The 19674-nt window shown below is 38.8% G+C and overlaps 1 protein-coding gene and 1 long non-coding RNA gene across 2 annotated transcripts in view; both read left to right on the top strand.

The window, feature by feature from the left end:
* LOC117484233 (protein NLRC3-like) overlaps positions 1-6494 on the top strand; it is a gene marked incomplete at its 3' end in the record, with an annotated part of 61531 nt that extends 55037 nt beyond the window's left edge. Inside the window, 2 exon segments of the mRNA XM_034132697.1 lie at positions 5664-5819; positions 6335-6494. Coding sequence (XP_033988588.1) covers positions 5664-5819; positions 6335-6494 — 316 coding nt within the window.
* A 1374-nt stretch (positions 6495-7868) lies between these two features.
* LOC117484221 lies at positions 7869-9517 on the top strand. Its single transcript, XR_004556091.1, has 3 exons — positions 7869-7980; positions 8144-8171; positions 8923-9517. It is a non-coding gene; the product is annotated as an uncharacterized LOC117484221 (long non-coding RNA).
* Positions 9518-19674: the final 10157 nt, after the last annotated feature.

Raw genomic sequence — 19674 nt, forward strand, 5'->3', positions numbered from 1 at the left:
CACAACAGTACACAACAGTATCATCTGCATATAGATGTACAGAGGCATCAATGCTTTTACCCACATCATTTATATAAATAGTAAAAAGGGTCGGTCCCAAGACCGAACCTTGAGGAACACCTCTGGGCACATTAAGAAAGCTTGAGGAGAGACCGCTGAATTTTACACATTGCTTGCGATTCGAAAGGTAGTTTGCAAACCAACCAACAGCTTGGTCAGACAGGCCTATATGGGGTCACTTCATGGTCCACAGTATAAAAAAACTTGGATAAGTCTATAAAAAGGGCAGCACAGTAGCTCTTTGCGTCCAAGCTTTCGACAATGTCATTCACTACTTTCAAAGCAGCTGTTACTGTGCTGCTTCCTAAAGCCTGACTGGTGAGGAGATAGAATGTTGTTCAAGCTTAAATATTCTTTGATTTGATCATTCACCAGCCTTTCAAGTACTTTATTATTATTATTATTATTACTTTTATTTTAGTAGCTAAAATAGAGAGCTTGGAAATTGGTCTGTAATTATTCATCACCATGGGATCACCACCTTTCAATAAGGGGAGAACATTTGCAGTTTTCCAAACATCTGGAATGACATTGTTTGTTATAGAAAGATTAAAAACATGACACAGTGGTTTGGCTAAAATATCTGCAGCTAGCCGTAAGAAATAAGGGGGGAGATCGTCCGGGCCTGCTGATGTTTTGGGGTCTAGGCCCTTTAGAGCCTTACAAACCTCCCCAACATTGAAGGGGTTGAAGGAGAAAGTGTGGCTACTGGAGGCATGACTATTGGCGATGGAGGGAGATGATTTACCAAAAGATAATGTGTCAAACAAGGAACTGGACGCAATAAAATGTTTATTAAAACAATTAAGCATCTCTGTCTTATTTGACACAGGGGTGGAGTCAACAACAATGTTTGGAGGCAGCTCTAAGGAGCGAGAGCTGGCAGAGAGGGATTTTATGGCATGCCAAAATCTCCTAGGATCGTTCAAACTGTCTGTGGTCTGGGATAAGTAAAAATCGCTTTTGGCTTTTTTGGTTTTTATGGTTTTAAGTTAACTTTGAGGCTACGATTAGCATCGTTAGCACCGATGTAGCTACCACTCACTTACACGCTAATCCAAGCCTTAACATTCATTACGTAGCTGATTAAAATCATAAACACATAAGTACTCGAATTTCACTTACCGCAAAACGGCATTCATGCACCGTCTGTTTTAACCGCAGAGCGAGTCACAATAGTCCGATATATAAGCATGAAGAACAAACAAACACGGCCGGGGTCAAGTTGTGTTCCCTGGATGAACTGGGCAGGCAGAGTCCCTGTAGCTTCACGGACGGAGCAGCTAGCAGAGAGACAAGAAGCTAACAGCAGCAGTCACCTGACAGAGCTGTCACTCAATGTGACCACGCCCTAATTTATGCAAAAACTTTAAGACCTAATATAAATAAAAGGGTCATGTTAGAAAACAATTCACTCACAGATCCATAATCATGAAGGTGGAATCTAACTATATACATAATAAAATGTATTGGAGCCAGGGCTAGAAACGTTTTTTTTCTGCTGTGAAAATGGGCATTTTAACATGGGGGTCTATGGAAATTGCTCCTTTCTGCAGTCATCGCCTATCGGCCAATATATGAACTGCAGTTTGTGGCACTTCCGTATTGGCGTCCCGGCTCTTCCCCAGAGTTTGCCGCTTGGTATTATGGGGTGTCATCAAATGCCGTTGCCATGGCGACAGATCATTCACCATCAAGTTAGTTCAAAAGTTTGCAGTTCAAATATTCTGCTGCTTTTCCAAGCCTTTTTAATTTCTTTTCTTCACTCATCACACATTCAAGCCCCCAGTGTTCATGTATCATTTCAATCTAAATTCTTCACTTTCTTCTTACACATTACATTTCAGCATAGCAGTTTAGCGCCAGCTTTTCAGCATAAAGCATTCCCACTAGCAATTTCTTCAGGAATTGCATTCTCTAGTTCAACTTATTCTTCTACATATATATTACATCCATACGTTTGTAAATGTTGTTTTGTTCACATTTGTATTTCTCTAAATGTAGTCTGCAGTCATAGCAGTTGATTGTTTCCTAAAGAAACTATTATTCTTCCACTGTTAGTTGTTAAAGTAAATATATGTTTTCTTTAGTAAATGGTCTGAATAAAGAAGGTCCTCTGAACTAATATTAGTTTTACATAAAGTTTACTTTGTGACATAGAAATGTTTATGTTCCCAATAGGGCTTCACGATTTGGTGAAAAAGTCATATTGAGATTATTGTGGACAATATTGCGATTTGCGATTGAATGAACAAAGTGTAATATGTACTTGGTCAGGGAAAGGAAAGAGCACAGACAAATGATCATTTTGAAATCTGTGTTTCTGAAAGAATCATAAACAAATCCAACAACAACAATATCTGAGTAGTAGGCTACTGTTTGGAAATAACTTAGAATTTGACTAAATAAAATAAATACCAAAATATATCTTCTTTGAAAATAAAGGTTTTTTCTGCATACTTTCTGCACTACTATCCAGTAAATATAAGAACACATGCACATGTTCATTAAATAAGACATCTGGATGCCCAAATAAATGAGGATGTAACAGAGAAAAGAGCAAGTAACAAAATGGGGCATATTTAGTGTAACCTCTACAACAGGAACAACATATATGTTAAATAAAAGTGATACCCAAAGTATCTCCACATTACAGATGGAGCATTATCTTTGGCCACCAATGACCCTGAAAAGGATATTGCATTGTTTTTGTTGCTTTCATTGCTATTGTATACATTTCTTAAGTGTAATTTAACTCAACTTCCTGTTTTATTTAGACATGCTTTTATTTAGAAGGCGACTTTGCGCTATTAACCCTTAGATGCATAAGTGGGTCTTTTTTTACCCGGTGAGGTGGTTTTCTTGAAGTATCTTTGTAATTACATTTCATATTCCAGCTATTCCTCAAAAAACATGTTTTGGATATCATGCCATGCAAATGTTTTATTTACATTTTATACATTTTAAGAAATTGTAGTTTTTGTATTACTACCCCAAGCTTCCATAAGTGGGTCTTTTTGGACCAGGTGAGGTGGTTTTCTTGAAGTATCTTTGTAATTACATTTTTTTATCATTTCATATTCCAGCTATTCCTCAAAAAACATGTTTGGATATCATGCCATTCAAATTTTTTATTTACATTTTAAGAAATTGTAGTTTTTGTATTACTACCCCAAGCTTCCATAAGTGGGTCAAAAATGACCCGCATGCATTTTCTATGGAATCCTATGTGAACCTTTGATTCTTATCACCTGTGGCTGTCAGGAATACATTCACTGTAGTGACACCTCTCAGGAAGATTATTTTACACAGCAAGATCTGATAACTGTCAGTATAATAATAATAATACATTATATTTGTATAGGGCTTTTCAAGGACTCAAAATTGCTTTACAATATAAGGGAAGGTTAGGGTGGGGGGTATAGGACTATCAAACTTGATCAACCGGCATGGATTGATGGGGGGTGGGCTATGAGTAGACAAGAGGAGAAGAGATGAGTTTTGAAAAGGGACTGGAATACTGTGAGGGTCTCAGAATAGCGGAGATCTTTGGGACAATATGTTCAAAAATGTTTTTTTCAAAATGTAAAGAAAATGTCTAAAATCTTGAAAAATTAAATATAAAATATTTCTAATGTGAACCAAAATATAATACTAAATATTATACAAGTGATTTTTCTTAACCAAAATGACAAAAATGGGATAAAAACACATATTATTCTAATACGGATCCTTTTAGACCCACTTATGGAAGAGTGTAGGGTCCAGTCACTCGTGCATCTAAGGGTTAACAGGAAGCTACTGTTCCCAAACAAAAAAACTTGACGGAGATGAACGGAGATAAAGTACAGATATTAACGGAGATATTTACATTTAAGTACGGCGATATCAAAAGAAAAAGTTTACATTAAAGGGGACCTATCATGCAAAATGCACTTTTGTACGTCTTTTATACATGAATATGTGTCCCCGGTGTTCCAGGGAACTCACCAAGTGTCAGAAAACACAACCCTCTCTATTTTCCTCCATACCCAAATCTCTAAAAAAGGGGCTGCAACGGATCTGATAAAAACTGATCCAGATTTGAACACTTCACTGACGTCAGTAAAGTGGCGCTACGACTATTGGGCCAACTCTCCACCTATCAGGGGAATGTGGGGTTGGGCCACGGCCGGCCATTGCCGCTCGAAAGCGCTGGATACGCTGTAGTACATATGCCAGGCCTGTAAGTGGCGCTGTAGTCTGCCACAAAAGCAGCGAAGAAGACTTCCCGCCCATAGTTACCATGGTTACCCTTCTGTTTATTCTCCGCTGTGGCTTTCTTTCTCCCTCCCCGAGGCAAGCGTTTGCTCCCGCTGCTTTAATTCAATGCAATCCCTCCCCGTCGAGGCAAGCACTGTAATTCTCTCCGGTTAGTCCACCAGCAGATGACAAACACCCACCTCTCCGCCTCTTCCAAGGAACGAGGGGACCGTGCGGCAGAGTTTCAGTTTCAGTTGCTTTCGCCGGTCAAGATGTCCGTTAAAGTTTAAATCTTCCGGACAAAATTAGAAAAGTGCCGGTCAAAGGTCTTCTTTGTTATTTATTGAGCTTTAAAACAAATGAATAACGACTCTATATAATAAAACACGGAGGACGGAGATCTTTTTTTCTCCCCCTCTTGACTTGATCAGAGCACGGCTCCCCTCTCCTGCAGGGGGGCGTGGTCAGCTGCAGCTCACAGAATCAGCCCCGTAGACAGCAAACAGCACATAGAGCGAAATGAGGCATGGCTAAAATGCATGATCTGTTTGGTATTTTGAAAACAGAAACGTATAAATATACCTTATATACTGTAGGTATGGCCCTACAATATATCATTTAAATATAGCATGATATGTCCACTTTAAAGTATTAGCAAGAGGCACAAGGTTAGTGTTCACTGATATAAACATGTGTCCTGATTCGTTTATACTGTTTTATAACTTTGCGGTTCACTTGTTTAATGGTATGCTAAAGTGATGCTAATATGGATGAAGCTTAACTGTAGTTGTTGTTTTGTGTCTTTGTGTAGCTCTGACGTTGATTTTTGGAGTTCTCAATAAATAAAAAAATCATCAGTCAAGTGTACGACCGTCTTTCAGAGGGATCTGCTACACTTGGTGTTCCGGTTTCCTGTTGTTAGCATTCCAGCTTCACAGTAGCATGCAGCTAGCACGTTCTTGTGTGTGTAGTTAAATGGAAAATAAAGTGTGGAGTTCCATATTAAACACACCGCCTCCGACTCCCATTCATCGGCTCTACACCACGCACATTTCTTTATTTCATTAAATCACAGCCTATTGCGGTTATGTAATCGCACAAGCTGATATTGCGATTGCGATTCCATTAATCGTACAGCCCTAGTTCCCAATCATTTAGATGTGTTTTCACAGATAATAACCAGAAGGCTGATATAATGATGATCCTCAATAACAGAATGACGGTCACTGTTATTCAGGGAAAGATCATTGATTAGGACACAGTAATGATGAGCTGCACATTTCAGACCTGAACATCTGACTGGATTATAAACTGATTTTTATCCTCATCATCTTTTCTTTATTCAGTCTGTGGAGCTGCAGTTTGTCAGAGATCAGCTGTTCTGCTCTGGCCTCAGCTCTGAAGTCCAACATCCATCTGAGACATCTGGACCTGAGTAGCAACGCTCTGCAGGATTCAGGAGTGAAGCTGCTGAGAGATCTTCTGGAGAGTCCAGACTGCAGACTGGAGACCCTCAGGTCAGTAAGGGGTCTCTGCTGGTTCAGCAGTATTGTATTAAACACAGGGAGGTGTTTCTCTCACTGGGGAAACAGATCAGTGATGTTATACATCCATACGTTTTTAAATGTTGTTTTGTTCACATTTGTGTTTCTCTAAATGTAGTCTGCAGTCATAACAGTTGATTGTTTCCTAAATAAACTATTATTCTTCCACTGTTAGTTGTTAAAGTAAATGTATGTTTTCTTTAGTAAATGGTCTGAATAAAGAAGGTCCTCTGAACTAATATTAGTTTTACATAAAGTTTATTTCCTGACATAGAAAAGTTTATGTTCCCAATCATTTAGATGTGTTTTCACAGATAATAAACAGAAGGCTGATATAAAGATGATCCTCAATAACAGAATGACGGTCACTGTTATTCAGGGAAAGATCATTGATTAGGACGCAGTAATGATGAGCTGCACATTTCAGACCTGAACATCTGATTGGATTATAAACTGACTTTTATCCTCATCATGTTTTCTTTATTCAGTCTGAGGAACTGCAATTTGTCAGAGATCAGCTGTTCTGCTCTGGCCTCAGCTCTGAAGTCCAACATCCATCTGAGAGAGCTGAACCTGATTGAGAACGCTCTGCAGGATTCAGGAGTGAAGCCGCTGAGAGATCTTGTGGAGAGTCCAGACTGCAGACTGGAGACCCTCTGGTCAGTAAGGGGTCTCTGCTGGTTCAGCAGTATTGTATGACACTCAGGGAGGTGTTTCTCTCACTGGGGAAACAGATCAGTGATGTTACCCACTGACTGCAGGCTCTTTCATTCTTCCATCAACTATAGAAGGCCAGCTGAAAATGCAAAGCCACATTTATATATATTATTATTTATTTATAGCCACTGTCATTTTATTTTGTATATATTGATTGTTGTATTTTTTTATTTAGGTCTTTATGTGTAAAAATGTGTCTTTGATTCTGTGTAAATATATATATATAAATATTTGCATACATATTTTTATATACATTTGTTTTTATACTCTGGATTGTGGGAAATGGTATTTCGATCTCTCTGTACACACAAACTGGAAGATTGACAATAAAGTTGACTTTGACTTGACATTTAGTAATCAACTCTCTCACAGACACATGGGATTTGACTGAAGAGTGGAAAAGGTAGTCTGTTTTTATGGGATGTTTTTAGTTTCTAGACCAGGGGTCGGCAACCCCTGGCACGTGTGCCACCAATGGCACGCGGCACCGTAACCAGTGGCACACTAGGAATAAGTGGAATAAGTGTACAAAATATTTATTTTATTTTCGGATCCTGAACGAGACCGCCGCCAGAGCGCGTCTCCCTGTTACCTGCAGAAGGAAGCCATGCACGCAACGCAGCCCCACTCAAAAAGGCCGATCGCGAGACGTAACATACATGACACTTGTCTCGGTGTGCGGCAAAACAAGCTCGCCAAGATCGCTTCACCAGTCTGGCAGTATTTTAAGGTGTCAGAAAAAGACAATAAAATAGCGGTATGCAACGTGTGTGAAGCAGAAATCCTGCAGCTCCACCCGCTGTGACGGACCGGTGAGCGGAGCAGAACACACAAGAGTTAGACCTAACACACTTAGCTATTTGATCTACCTTTGGAACAAGTTATAAATATATTTATTCTTCACTGTCACTCATTACTGGATCAGTGAGCTGCATGAGATACTGACGGGCTGTCAGGAGAGAGAGAGAGGGGGAGAGAGGAAAAGAGAGCGCTTCCGCTCATTTCTCCCGTGTTATTATCCAAAGTTAATGTAATGAGTGTTAAACATCACTTTTCCCGAGTGTTTTCGTCGAGCTCATCAACACCCCCCCCCCCCCCCCCCCCCGTTGATAATTCACGATCGTCGGCACGCTGATCTTTTTTTTTTTTTAGAATGGCACTTCATATCAAAAAGGTTGCCGACCCCTGTTCTAGACTAATGACTGGTTACTTCCTGTAATGCAGCTGAGAGCAGTCAGTCGTAGTGTTTGCAGAGAAGATATGATGGGATGTAAAGCATGAGAGCAGTCAGGACTCTGAAGCTGACTGACTCAAAGAACAAACACTTATTTTAAACTGGATCTAAAACTGTTGGGTTGTGTTCATCCCTACAGGATCAGATATAATGAGCCTATCAGAGCCAAGATCCAGAAGACCTGTGAGTACTGAATATCCTCCATTCATCAAGATATGAAACTCTTTCATGGAGCATGACCTCAGAGGAAAACAACACTCTTGTTTTTCTCTCTTCATCATTCTGGATGTTTCTCTTCATGTTTTATTATCATCATGATTCTCTCTCTCTCTCCTTCTCCTCTCAGGTGACAGGAAGTGAAGACACACAGAGAGGTGAGAGGTCGTACTGTGTGAAGTTTATTTATTGAGGTTTCACCACGGAATAAATGTAGTTATTAGTTTTTCTGGGAAAGAAAGTCCTGCATTCAAAATGTTCCTCAAGTGAAAGTAGAAAAGTATTCTCATCAAAATATAGTGAAAGTAGCGACAGTAAAAGTAGTCATTGTGCAGATTGGTCCATTTCAGAATAATATATATGATATGTTTTATAATGATTGATCATGAAAGTGTTCTCAAAGCTGGTAAAGGTGCAGCTAGTTTGAATGACTTTGTATACTGCAGGGTAGCTTGTGGATTTACTCCAGGTGGAACTAAAGTCTGATTTAACACTTGATTATATTTCACATCATTCATCCACATCTGTAAAGTAACTAAAGGTATTAAATACATGTAGTGGAGGAAAAGTACACCATTTACCTCTGAACTGTAGAGGAGTAGAAGTACAAAGTAGCATACAATGGAAATACTCAAGTACAAGTACATCAAAATGTTACTTAAGGACAGTACTTGAGTCAATGTACTTAGTTCCTCTCCTGATCTGTAAAGCTCTCCCAACATATGCAGGTTAGCATCCGGCAGCTTCTATGTGCTGGGGACCCGTACTGTACATTTCTATCATCACACTTTGGGCTCCTCAACATCTCTGTGTTCCCAGCAGGACTCTCTGAGCTGCAGACACATTCTTTCTGTGACTTAGATCCAGATATTTGGAGCATAATAACTGAAGCTGTTTCTCCATGTTCAGGAACTCTGAGTCCTGCGGCAGGAAGCGGTCCTTCTCTCCAAGAACTCCTGGAGCCAGGCCTGCAAGCTGGTCCAGAACTAGAGTCCAACCGGTCGACCTCGTGAAGTTAAACTAAACTACACAATTATTAAGGATCATGTTTAAAGTTTAAAATGGATGCTTTCAGACTGCAGGGTTTCCCACACATAGACTCTACTTGTATACAGGTATATTAACGGCCGCCAAAGTATATTTCGCGACCCATTTTTTGTTTTGTCCGCAAGCACGACGCCATCTGCGATCGATTAACGAGTGGACAATGATCCCTCGCTCTACGCCTCCTGTAGAGCGAGGGATACTCGAATACTGAATGTTCCTTCTGTATCAGAGTAGCACATGATAACAGAGGCCCTACGTAGCTGTGTACGTAGCTGTGTACGTAGTCGGATGTCTGACTACATGGATGGTGCTCATGAGACACTGTGTTGAAGTTATGATAGCTATGTTCCTCAGATTGGCATGAGGACACAGCCCCTAGAGCAAGGGTGTCAAACTCAATTTCCTCTCGGGCCACATTAGCATCATGGTTGCACTCAAAGGGCCAATTGTATATATAAGACTATATAAAAATACATATAAATATTTAATAATATAAAATAATGTATTATATTACATTATTGCATTGGATTATTATCGGATAGGCTAGTAACTTCATAATTAACTAAGTCTGAAAGCAGAAGTCTAGGGCAAATAATTGCAAGTCCCTTCAGTAAGAATGTCACAAAATGAATTAAAAAGAAAAGCCAAATTCTGAAGAAAAAGAATGTCAAAATCAAAAAAATAAGTCAAATTTTGAAAATAAGTGACATTTTGAAAAAAAAGGAAATATTGGAAGAAAATAAGTCAAATTCTGAGAAAAAAGGCATATTTGAGCTGCATTGTGGGACATGTAGTTTATGGGCAACGTGATTCTGTAAAGTAGCATGTAACCGTATAATAAACATATTATATTCTTAGCAAGCCCTTGCGGGGCCACATCAAATGAAGTTGCGGGCCGGATTTGGCCCCCGGGCCTTGAGTTTGAGACCCCTGCCCTAGAGAGATAGGCATATGACTGTCATGTGTATTGCTTACGCAGGCCTTAGCTAATCTGAACTAATGTCAGAATACTGCTTTGAACCAGTATTCCTCCATCTTGTTGACTGTAACTCCTTCTCTTGTATATAAGCATATCAAGGACTCTACTCTGGGAACTATTTGTCCCACGCAGCTCTGTGTGTGAAGACTACTTCCATTCTTGAGAGGATAATAAATACATGGATCCTGATATTGAAGCTCAAGCCGGTGACGAGTGATATTTGTATAACACTCTGCTACCGCGTGAAGGGTCTGCTAACAAGCGACCAACAGAAAGGGAGACCTTACGAGAAACAGAGAAGACGACGTAAACATCGTTTCTCTGACTGCAGTCAAAGCAGATATTTTGTGGATTATAAAAATGAAACTATAAGAATTACTCAGAATGTTCTTTTACAAATATTTCAAATGTTTCTATCCGAGTGCTTTCCTCATGAATTATCCATAAATCTTGGAGTTTGTTTTCTGTGTATTTCATAATCTTAGAGGATATTTGATTTCATGTAACTTTCAGATCAAACATGTTTTTATTGCGTTTCTGCAATGCATAACAAGGGTTTGTCCTTTCAGAAATGGAAAGCTAAATGTATGCAAATACAAATGACACAATTGTTTGTAATGGTTATATGTACAAAGAGAAAAATAAAAAACAACAGAATGAGAGAGGCTTTAACATTTTTTATTATTGTTTTAAATAAAGAAGATTAATTGTGTTAATTGTTCAAAGGAGACAGGCTGCATGTTTGCTAATTTAATAGATCCAAGCTAAAGACATTAAAGTCTCATTTTATCCTCGGAAAGTTCACAAAAAAAGCTTCCTAAACTTTTATTCTGACAATCTCAAATGTGGAGAATCTCCTGACTGGTTTCACATCCACAGTTTGAACCAAAGTCTACAGATATCTCAGCGTTCATGTAGCCGAGAACACTTTTTCTTTATAAAAGTTTGTTGGTTTTGACACGTGAAAAAGTAGAGTATTGCTCCATATGTTGTCTCCAGTACTGAGCAAGACCACTCTCTATTCCAGTAAGTCTTCACAGGCTCTGCAGCATTTAGAAGTGACGCTGCACAGATCAGTGCTGCAGAGTTACAGCGAGGAAGAGGAGGAGGAAGAGGAGAGATGAGAGGAATCCTGCTACGAAGCTGGAATGGGAAAGATGACTTCAGCAGGGAGAGGAGATGAGGAAGAGGAGAGGATATTAGGAAGAGGAGATGAGGAAGAGTAGAGGATTAGAATAAGAGAGGCAGGGAGAGGACGGATGAGATGAAGGTAGGCAATGAAAAATATGAGAAATGAAGTAGAAATGGAAAGTCTGGGTCTGACCTTGCTTCAGTCTCTGAGGAAAAATACAAATGTTTGGTTGAACTGTCCCTTTAAAGACATCATCATCATCAGCTGGTCCCCCTTGAGGTGTCAGTTGGAAATTATTTCTCAAAAATCTGACTTTTTTCTCAAAATTATGTTTTTCCTCAAAATTATGACTTTTTAAGAATAAAACTGAAATTGATTTTATTTCTCAAAATTCCAACTTTTTCAAAAAAAATCAGACTTTTTCAGAAAAATAAGAAATTAGATATTTTTCCTCAAAATTCAGTTTTTCTCAAAATAATGACTTTTAATATTATAATTTTTAATAATCTGACTTTTTTTGAAAAATCTTTGTGAGCGTTATTCAGAGCTCATCTGTGTGTTTCACCCTCATGGGGAGTGGAGGATAAACGTTGCAAATGCATGAGTTTTTGCATTAAAGGATTTCTAAATCGTTGTTTTGGTTGAACTGTCCCTTTAAAAACAGAAGAGATCGTTTCCATAGCAACCTAAAAAAAGACACACATGCGGATGCTTTCAAATGTATTTATTCATATATAGGAATAAAGAAATGAAAGGGAATGAAAATAAAGTTGTCATTAATTTATTAAAATATCAAACAGATGTAGGTTACAGCTTGACTGATGATTCTAAAATGGGTTTAAACAATTAATTTGGTGGAAAATAATGACTTTATTTACTAGAAATCCTTAGTTAGCACTAAATGAAAGTTTAAATTAGTCTTCTTTGGGAAGCTGCACATCATCTTCATCATCCTCTTCATCATCATCATAATGCTTCTCCCCCTTAAAGTGTCAAGTGGCAATTTTAGCACAACTCCAGAATAAAAGAAAACAATTGGTATTTAAAATTAAATTAAAAAATAGTGTGCAGACATTTACACATGCAACAAATGGATATATACACAAACAGCTGGTTTAAATTATTTATGAATAAGGCTTTTATATCAACAAGCCTTTTGTATACTGCCACATAACACTGGAGACGTCTGAACAGAAGCAGTGAGTCTGCGGTTAAACCCAGAATAACTAACACGTGTCATTAAAATGTGTTTTATATTACATACATTACATTATAATACATGCAGAGCCTCTCTGTTCAATTAAAACCCAAAGAAAATAACATTTTCAAGGTTAGGTGTTTACAAATGCATGCTGTTTAATAAAACAAACAACAAAGTCAGTCAGAAATGTTTGTAGATACTTTAAAACACCCAAAAAATGTGATCAAAAGAATCAGAAACACAGGAGAGCTCCGACATAAAGACGGTACGACTCAGTTCCTAAAGTCTGACTGCATTATTACTTTGTTTAGTGACGGTTCATTCTGCTAGGGTCGAGTATCAGGGAGATCTCACTGATTATAATTATTCATATTTCTTTTTATTAAATCCTATGAATAATATATTTTCCCTTTTATCGTATTTTCGACTTCATCCAGATCTCAGGTTCCAGCATCACGTGATCTTTGGTGCCTTATAGAGACTAGAAACACAAACAATGCTGTAATGTAACTTTAATGTGTTGGACAAAAGAGAAATCATTTAAAAGGTTTTTTTAATATCTACGGATGAGGATTGGGGTCGAAAATAAAAAATAAAAAATTCTGGATTTTTCTTAAAGTTCTAACTTTTTGTCCAAATTATTACTTTTTAAAGAAATGAAGAAAAAGTTACTTTTTTCTCAAAATGTTCTTAAATTTAACTTTTGTCCAAATTATGAATTTTTGGAAAAAGTAACATTTTCTAGATTTTTCTGAAAAAGTCAAATGCTTCAATTTATTCTGAAAAAGTCACATTTTTAACACTTTAAGTATATTTCTGGGAAAAAGTTAATTTTTCAGATTTCTTTCTGAAATTCTGGCTTTTTATTAAAGTTCTAACTTTTGGTCCAAATTATTGACTTTAAATCCGAAATCTGACCTTTTGTCCAAATGATGTCTTTTCAGAAAAATTAAGAAATATGGATATTTAAAATTATGAGAAATGTAAGACTAAGACTCCTATTATTTTCTTTGGTGAATGTTATTAACTTCCATTCTCGCCTCACCTCGCTTCTGAATAATTCCCCAAAAGCTCTTATTTTTTCCAATTAGTTCTTATTTAATTGAATGATACTCAACCCCATTATTCCCTAAAAATACAGATACTTGATTTAGAGTTTTCCTGATGTGTCTAATGTCAAAGAAGCGCGCCGTTACTGAATAAGACATAAATCAAAGTGCAACAAAACATGTTGATTTTCTTCTAAATGAGGTGGTGGTTAAAAGATCTACAGGAAACTAAATGTCAACAACTAATGTGGAAAACGTTTTGATAGTCCAGATTTAAATAAACAAATGTGTGAGGTAGTTTGATTAAACATTAATATATTCAAAATGATAGACTACCTCTTAAATACCTCTACCTAAAATCTCTCGAAGCTACCTGAAGGAATGAATTTATCATTATTATTACGTTATTGTAAGTTTGCACGACTTTCCAGGACTTCAAATGAAATGTGGCAGTTTGTTACAGCAATGAAATGATGAAATACAAATTCTCACAGCTTCTTAAAAACACGAAAAAAGCAGTGTCCATCATATCCAACAGCAGCAAGTGGAAGGATCAAATCAAATAAAAAATGTGCCCTAATATGTTTTCTAAATGTCTTTTTTCGGGTCATCACTGCACCATGAAGGAGGAAAACGCCTCGGTGCTTTTGAGTCCGTTTCGCTCTATGATCTTCTCGATGGCGATGTAAGTTCCCGTGATGAAGCCGATGAGCCCGATGAGGCTAATGGCGGCGTTTTTGATGGTGACAAGAGGCGAAAGACCCTCCGTGTGGAAAGTGATGATCTACAGGATGGGCGGAAAGATCAGCGCCAGAAAACTGCTGCTGACCGAACCGACCAATGAGATGACGAGGTCCAGCTCTGGGATCAGGATGGCCAGAGCGCCTGGAAAAGAAGAGGGAAAGGAGAGAATATCGGTCATAACGGGGTCTACTTTAAAGAGTCCTCTCCTGCTGATGTTCAGGTGTATATCAGTATGTAGTGTCTCTACTTTAAAGAGTCCTCTCCTGCTGATGTTCAGGTGTATATCAGTATGTAGTGTCTCTACTTTAAAGAGTCCTCTCCTGCTGATGTTCAGGTGTATATCAGTATGTAGTGTCTCTACTTTAAAGAGTCCTCTCCTGCTGATGTTCAGGTGTATATCAGTATGTAGTGTCTCTACTTTAAAGAGTCCTCTCCTGCTGATGTTCAGGTGTATATCAGTATGTAGTGTCTCTACTTTAAAGAGTCCTCTCCTGCTGATGTTCAGGTGTATATCAGTATGTAGTGTCTCTACTTTAAAGAGTCCTCCCCTGCTGATGTTCAGGTGTGTATCAGTATGTAGTGTCTCTACTTTAAAGAGTCCTCCCCTGCTGATGATCAGGTGTGTATCAGTATGTAGTGTCTCTACTTTAAAGAGTCCTCTCCTGCTGATGTTCAGGTGTATATCAGTATGTAGTGTCTCTACTTTAAAGAGTCCTCTCCTGCTGATGTTCAGGTGTATATCAGTATGTAGTGTCTCTACTTTAAAGAGTCCTCTCCTGCTGATGTTCAGGTGTATATCAGTATGTAGTGTCTCTACTTTAAAGAGTCCTCTCCTGCTGATGTTCAGGTGTATATCAGTATGTAGTGTCTCTACTTTAAAGAGTCCTCTCCTGCTGATGTTCAGGTGTATATCAGTATGTAGTGTCTCTACTTTAAAGAGTCCTCTCCTGCTGATGTTCAGGTGTATATCAGTATGTAGTGTCTCTACTTTAAAGAGTCCTCTCCTGCTGATGTTCAGGTGTATATCAGTATGTAGTGTCTCTACTTTAAAGAGTCCTCTCCTGCTGATGTTCCTCTGCGGGCCTGCTAACCGTCCCCACCCCACGCCTAGTCACCATGGTGGTTATGCTTTGTTTTGAACGTTCATCACTATAATAATCAAAAGGAAAAATATGAAAGTTAGTTTTTACTGAAATGATCAAATAAAGTCAACGTTTCACAGAGTGTACTGAGCTGTGTGGGGTTTGTTAAAATTTTAAAAACATCTTTGAATGGTGATATACACAGTGATAGATGTGCAGGCCTAACACGTTTATACTAAATACATTTGTATTTATTTTAAGATATGTTCATACAATCATACGTATTGGGATCATTTGTATTAATGTGTTCCGGAGGGAGAGGGTGACGAGCATAAGTTTCACTCCTTTTTTATTTCAATTCCAACTTTGTTCATGAAGAATATGTTTCTCTGTTGTCCACGTTCATAAAGCATAACAGCATCAGAGCACGGTGCAGAGTCTCTAGATGAGTTTACAGTTGTCCGCCGTTCTTATTATACATCATGTAGTCCCCTGTATAGAAAACTCTGGCCGTGTCTCAATTCAGGGGCTGCATCCTTCGAAGGCTGCATTCGCAGACCGCATACGTCACTTCCGCCGAAAGAAGGCTGTCCCAATTTTTTTAAAAGACTCCTCCCAGGGGTAGACATTAAGGGTAAATGTCAGTATGTAGTGTCTCTACTTTAAAGAGTCCTCTCCTGCTGATGTTCAGGTGTATATCAGTATGTAGTGTCTCTACTTTAAAGAGTCCTCTCCTGCTGATGTTCAGGTGTATATCAGTATGTAGTGTCTCTACTTTAAAGAGTCCTCTCCTGCTGATGTTCAGGTGTATATCAGTATGTAGTGTCTCTACTTTAAAGAGTCCTCTCCTGCTGATGTTCAGGTGTAAATCAGTATGTAGTGTCTCTACTTTAAAGAGTCCTCTCCTGCTGATGTTCAGGTGTATATCAGTATGTAGTGTCTCTACTTTAAAGAGTCCTCTCCTGCTGATGTTCAGGTGTATATCAGTATGTAGTGTCTCTACTTTAAAGAGTCCTCTCCTGCTGATGTTCAGGTGTATATCAGTATGTAGTGTCTCTACTTTAAAGAGTCCTCTCCTGCTGATGTTCAGGTGTAAATCAGTATGTAGTGTCTCTACTTTAAAGAGTCCTCTCCTGCTGATGTTCAGGTGTATATCAGTATGTAGTGTCTCTACTTTAAAGAGTCCTCTCCTGCTGATGTTCAGGTGTATATCAGTATGTAGTGTCTCTACTTTAAAGAGTCCTCTCCTGCTGATGTTCAGGTGTATATCAGTATGTAGTGTCTCTACTTTAAAGAGTCCTCTCCTGCTGATGGTCAGGTGTATATCAGTATGGAGTGTCTCTACTTTAAAGAGTCCTCTCCTGCTGATGTTCAGGTGTATATCAGTATGTAGTGTCTCTACTTTAAAGAGTCCTCTCCTGCTGATGTTCAGGTGTATATCAGTGTGTAGTGTCTCTACTTTAAAGAGCCCTCTCCTGCTGATGTTCAGGTGTATATCAGTATGGAGTGTCTCTACTTTAAAGAGTCCTCTCCTGCTGATGTTCAGGTGTATATCAGTATGTAGTGTCTCTACTTTAAAGAGTCCTCTCCTGCTGATGTTCAGGTGTATATCAGTATGCAGTGTCTCTACTTTAAAGAGTCCTCTCCTGCTGATGTTCAGGTGTATATCAGTATGGAGTGTCTCTACTTTAAAGAGTCCTCTCCTGCTGATGTTCAGGTGTATATCAGTATGTAGTGTCTCTACTTTAAAGAGTCCTCTCCTGCTGATGTTCAGGTGTATATCAGTGTGTAGTGTCTCTACTTTAAAGAGCCCTCTCCTGCTGATGTTCAGGTGTATATCAGTATGTAGTGTCTCTACTTTAAAGAGTCCTCTCCTGCTGATGTTCAGGTGTATTTCAGTATGTAGTGTCTCTACTTTAAAGAGTCCTCTCCTGCTGATGTTCAGGTGTGTATCAGTATGTAGTGTCTCTACTTTAAAGAGTCCTCTCCTGCTGATGTTCAGGTGTATATCAGTGTGTAGTGTCTCTACTTTAAAGAGTCCTCTCCTGCTGATGTTCAGGTGTATATCAGTATGTAGTGTCTCTACTTTAAAGAGTTCTCTCCTGCTGATGTTCAGGTGTGTATCAGTGTGTAGTGTCTCTACTTTAAAGAGTCCTCTCCTGCTGATGTTCAGGTGTATATCAGTATGTAGTGTCTCTACTTTAAAGAGTCCTCTCCTGCTGATGTTCAGGTGTGTATCAGTATGTAGTGTCTCTACTTTAAAGAGTCCTCTCCTGATGATGTTCAGGTGTGTATCAGTATGTCGTGTCTCTACTTTATCTAAAATTATGAGAAATGTAAAACCTCTAAATAATAAAGAAAAGACTCCTATTATGTTCTTTGGTGAATGTTATTAACTTCCATTCTTTCAAGGACTATTGCAACACCTCGCTTCTGAATAATTCCCCATAAAGCTCTTATTTTTTCCAATGAATTCTTATTTAATTTTGATTAATGATACTCAACCCCATATATGCACTTTTAAGACCTTATAGACTCCAGCTGTGTTTTACAACAAAGATTTCAAGTTACAGATTACAGCCAATAAATCGGTTTATTCCAGACTGTTTCTGGCCCATGAAGCGAATTGGGGGACAACAAACATTGTCCTTTTTCACTACGATACTACTGTGTACTTTTAATGACACTCAATATGAATGCTGAGGCATTAATAAAAAAAAACAACATCCTGTCACCACAAAAGAACATTAAAAGGCTTTATTTGAGAACAGTCAGGCACGTGTTAACGTAACATAGTGGATCCAATAACAAAGGGATTGGATCCACTATGTTACGTTAACCTGTTAAGCCCTGAGCCTGTTTTTCAGCTTTCAGGCTTGAAAATGCCACTTCCACAACAAAGACTATATCTTCACTTCTAAAAGGGGGAAATGAATAATCTTTTTTCTCAAAGCAAGGTTACATCTGTGAGTTGGATGAAGAAGTGTCAGAAATCAATATAGATGTTTTTATTTTAAAATAAATTCATATGGAACATAGTAAAAACATGTAAATTCTATCTCCGCCTAAAAAAAACCCATTACAGATAGTGAAAACCACCCTTGGATGATGGGTTAGTAGACTAAAAGCTTTAGGAATCCAAAGTACAAAATATAATAAGTACCCTGTATCAAGATTGATGCAAAACAAGATAAATTTGACCTTTTTAGAGAGATTTAGAAAAATAAAGTCCAGGCGGACTCACCTCTGGGTAATTTGGGAACCATCAGTTCCATTTGACCTTTTTCACTGTAAAAATCATTTTATTACTTTGAATTATCACTATAGGTATTCATTCCATCCAAATACAACTGTTGTAAAAAAAAAAAAAAAAAATAAAAAAAATATACAAAATGAAGTTTGACTCCAACTGGAGCAGATTTATTTAAAACTTTACAATTTAGCATGCCATTCCTCGTAACAATTTTTTTTGGAAGTGAAGCACAGAGGGACCTCACACTTCCTGCAGTACACAGCTGTCTTCACCTTCTTTTTGCCAGCATCATGGCAGTTCCTGCAGTTCTTCCTGATCCGGACATCTTTCCCATAAAACTTGGGCCCGCATGTGAGTGGTGGTGGGGGTGGTGGTGGTGGTGGGGGGGGGGGGTGGAGGTGTTCCAAATTCCAACATTTCTGCAGCAAGCTGCTCCCTGAAAGTCTTCTGTGTGTGTGGCTTTGTCCTGCTGGGGTCACTCGTCATCTTGTGCAGCTCCTTGTGGAATCACCTGGGAAATTGAAGTTATATGGCCATTTCTTCCTCCAGTAGTCCGATCGGTTGGGAACGGTGACGAGGCCTGAGAAAATTATAATGGACAGGAAAACATAGAAATCCCTCACAGTCAGCATTTTCCAAACATGCTTCTTTCCAGCCTGCAGTCTTTTCAGGGCGTTGGCGTTCGTGTTGGAAATGATTGTATGAACCACTGAAGCGCTAAAAAAAAGTCTGAAAATGGAGAGGGGAGACCATGCTACAGTGGGGTCGAGCGCTGGGCCTGGGACCCTGGCTGGTGTGAAATTCAGTGGCTCTGGTGTTTGGTCATTCTCCTCTCTGTTGTGCCACCCGAGTTCTTCTTCTGTCATTCTGGAAGAGGAAGAACCTTGGCCACGCTTCCTGCGTTTTACACATTTATCTGATGCTTTTCCTTTTCCTGGCTGAGGAGCGGGAGCCCCACCTCGGCCACGCTTCCTTTGGTTTACAGATGCATCTGACGCTGCAGAAAGCTGGTAGAAACCAGACGATGGTAAGTGAGTGCTTTTTGGATGCAGGCTGAGTGGCCAATACTGGTGCAGATCTCTTTCTGGAGGAATGTGATGGTGATGCAGGTGTGGCAGGTGTGGTCTGGGTGAAAGTAGGCAGTGGTGAAGCCATTGCATCCTCATCTCCATCA

Source organism: Trematomus bernacchii, unplaced genomic scaffold, assembly GCF_902827165.1.
Source record: "Trematomus bernacchii unplaced genomic scaffold, fTreBer1.1, whole genome shotgun sequence".
NCBI classification, from domain to species: Eukaryota; Metazoa; Chordata; class Actinopteri; order Perciformes; family Nototheniidae; genus Trematomus; species Trematomus bernacchii.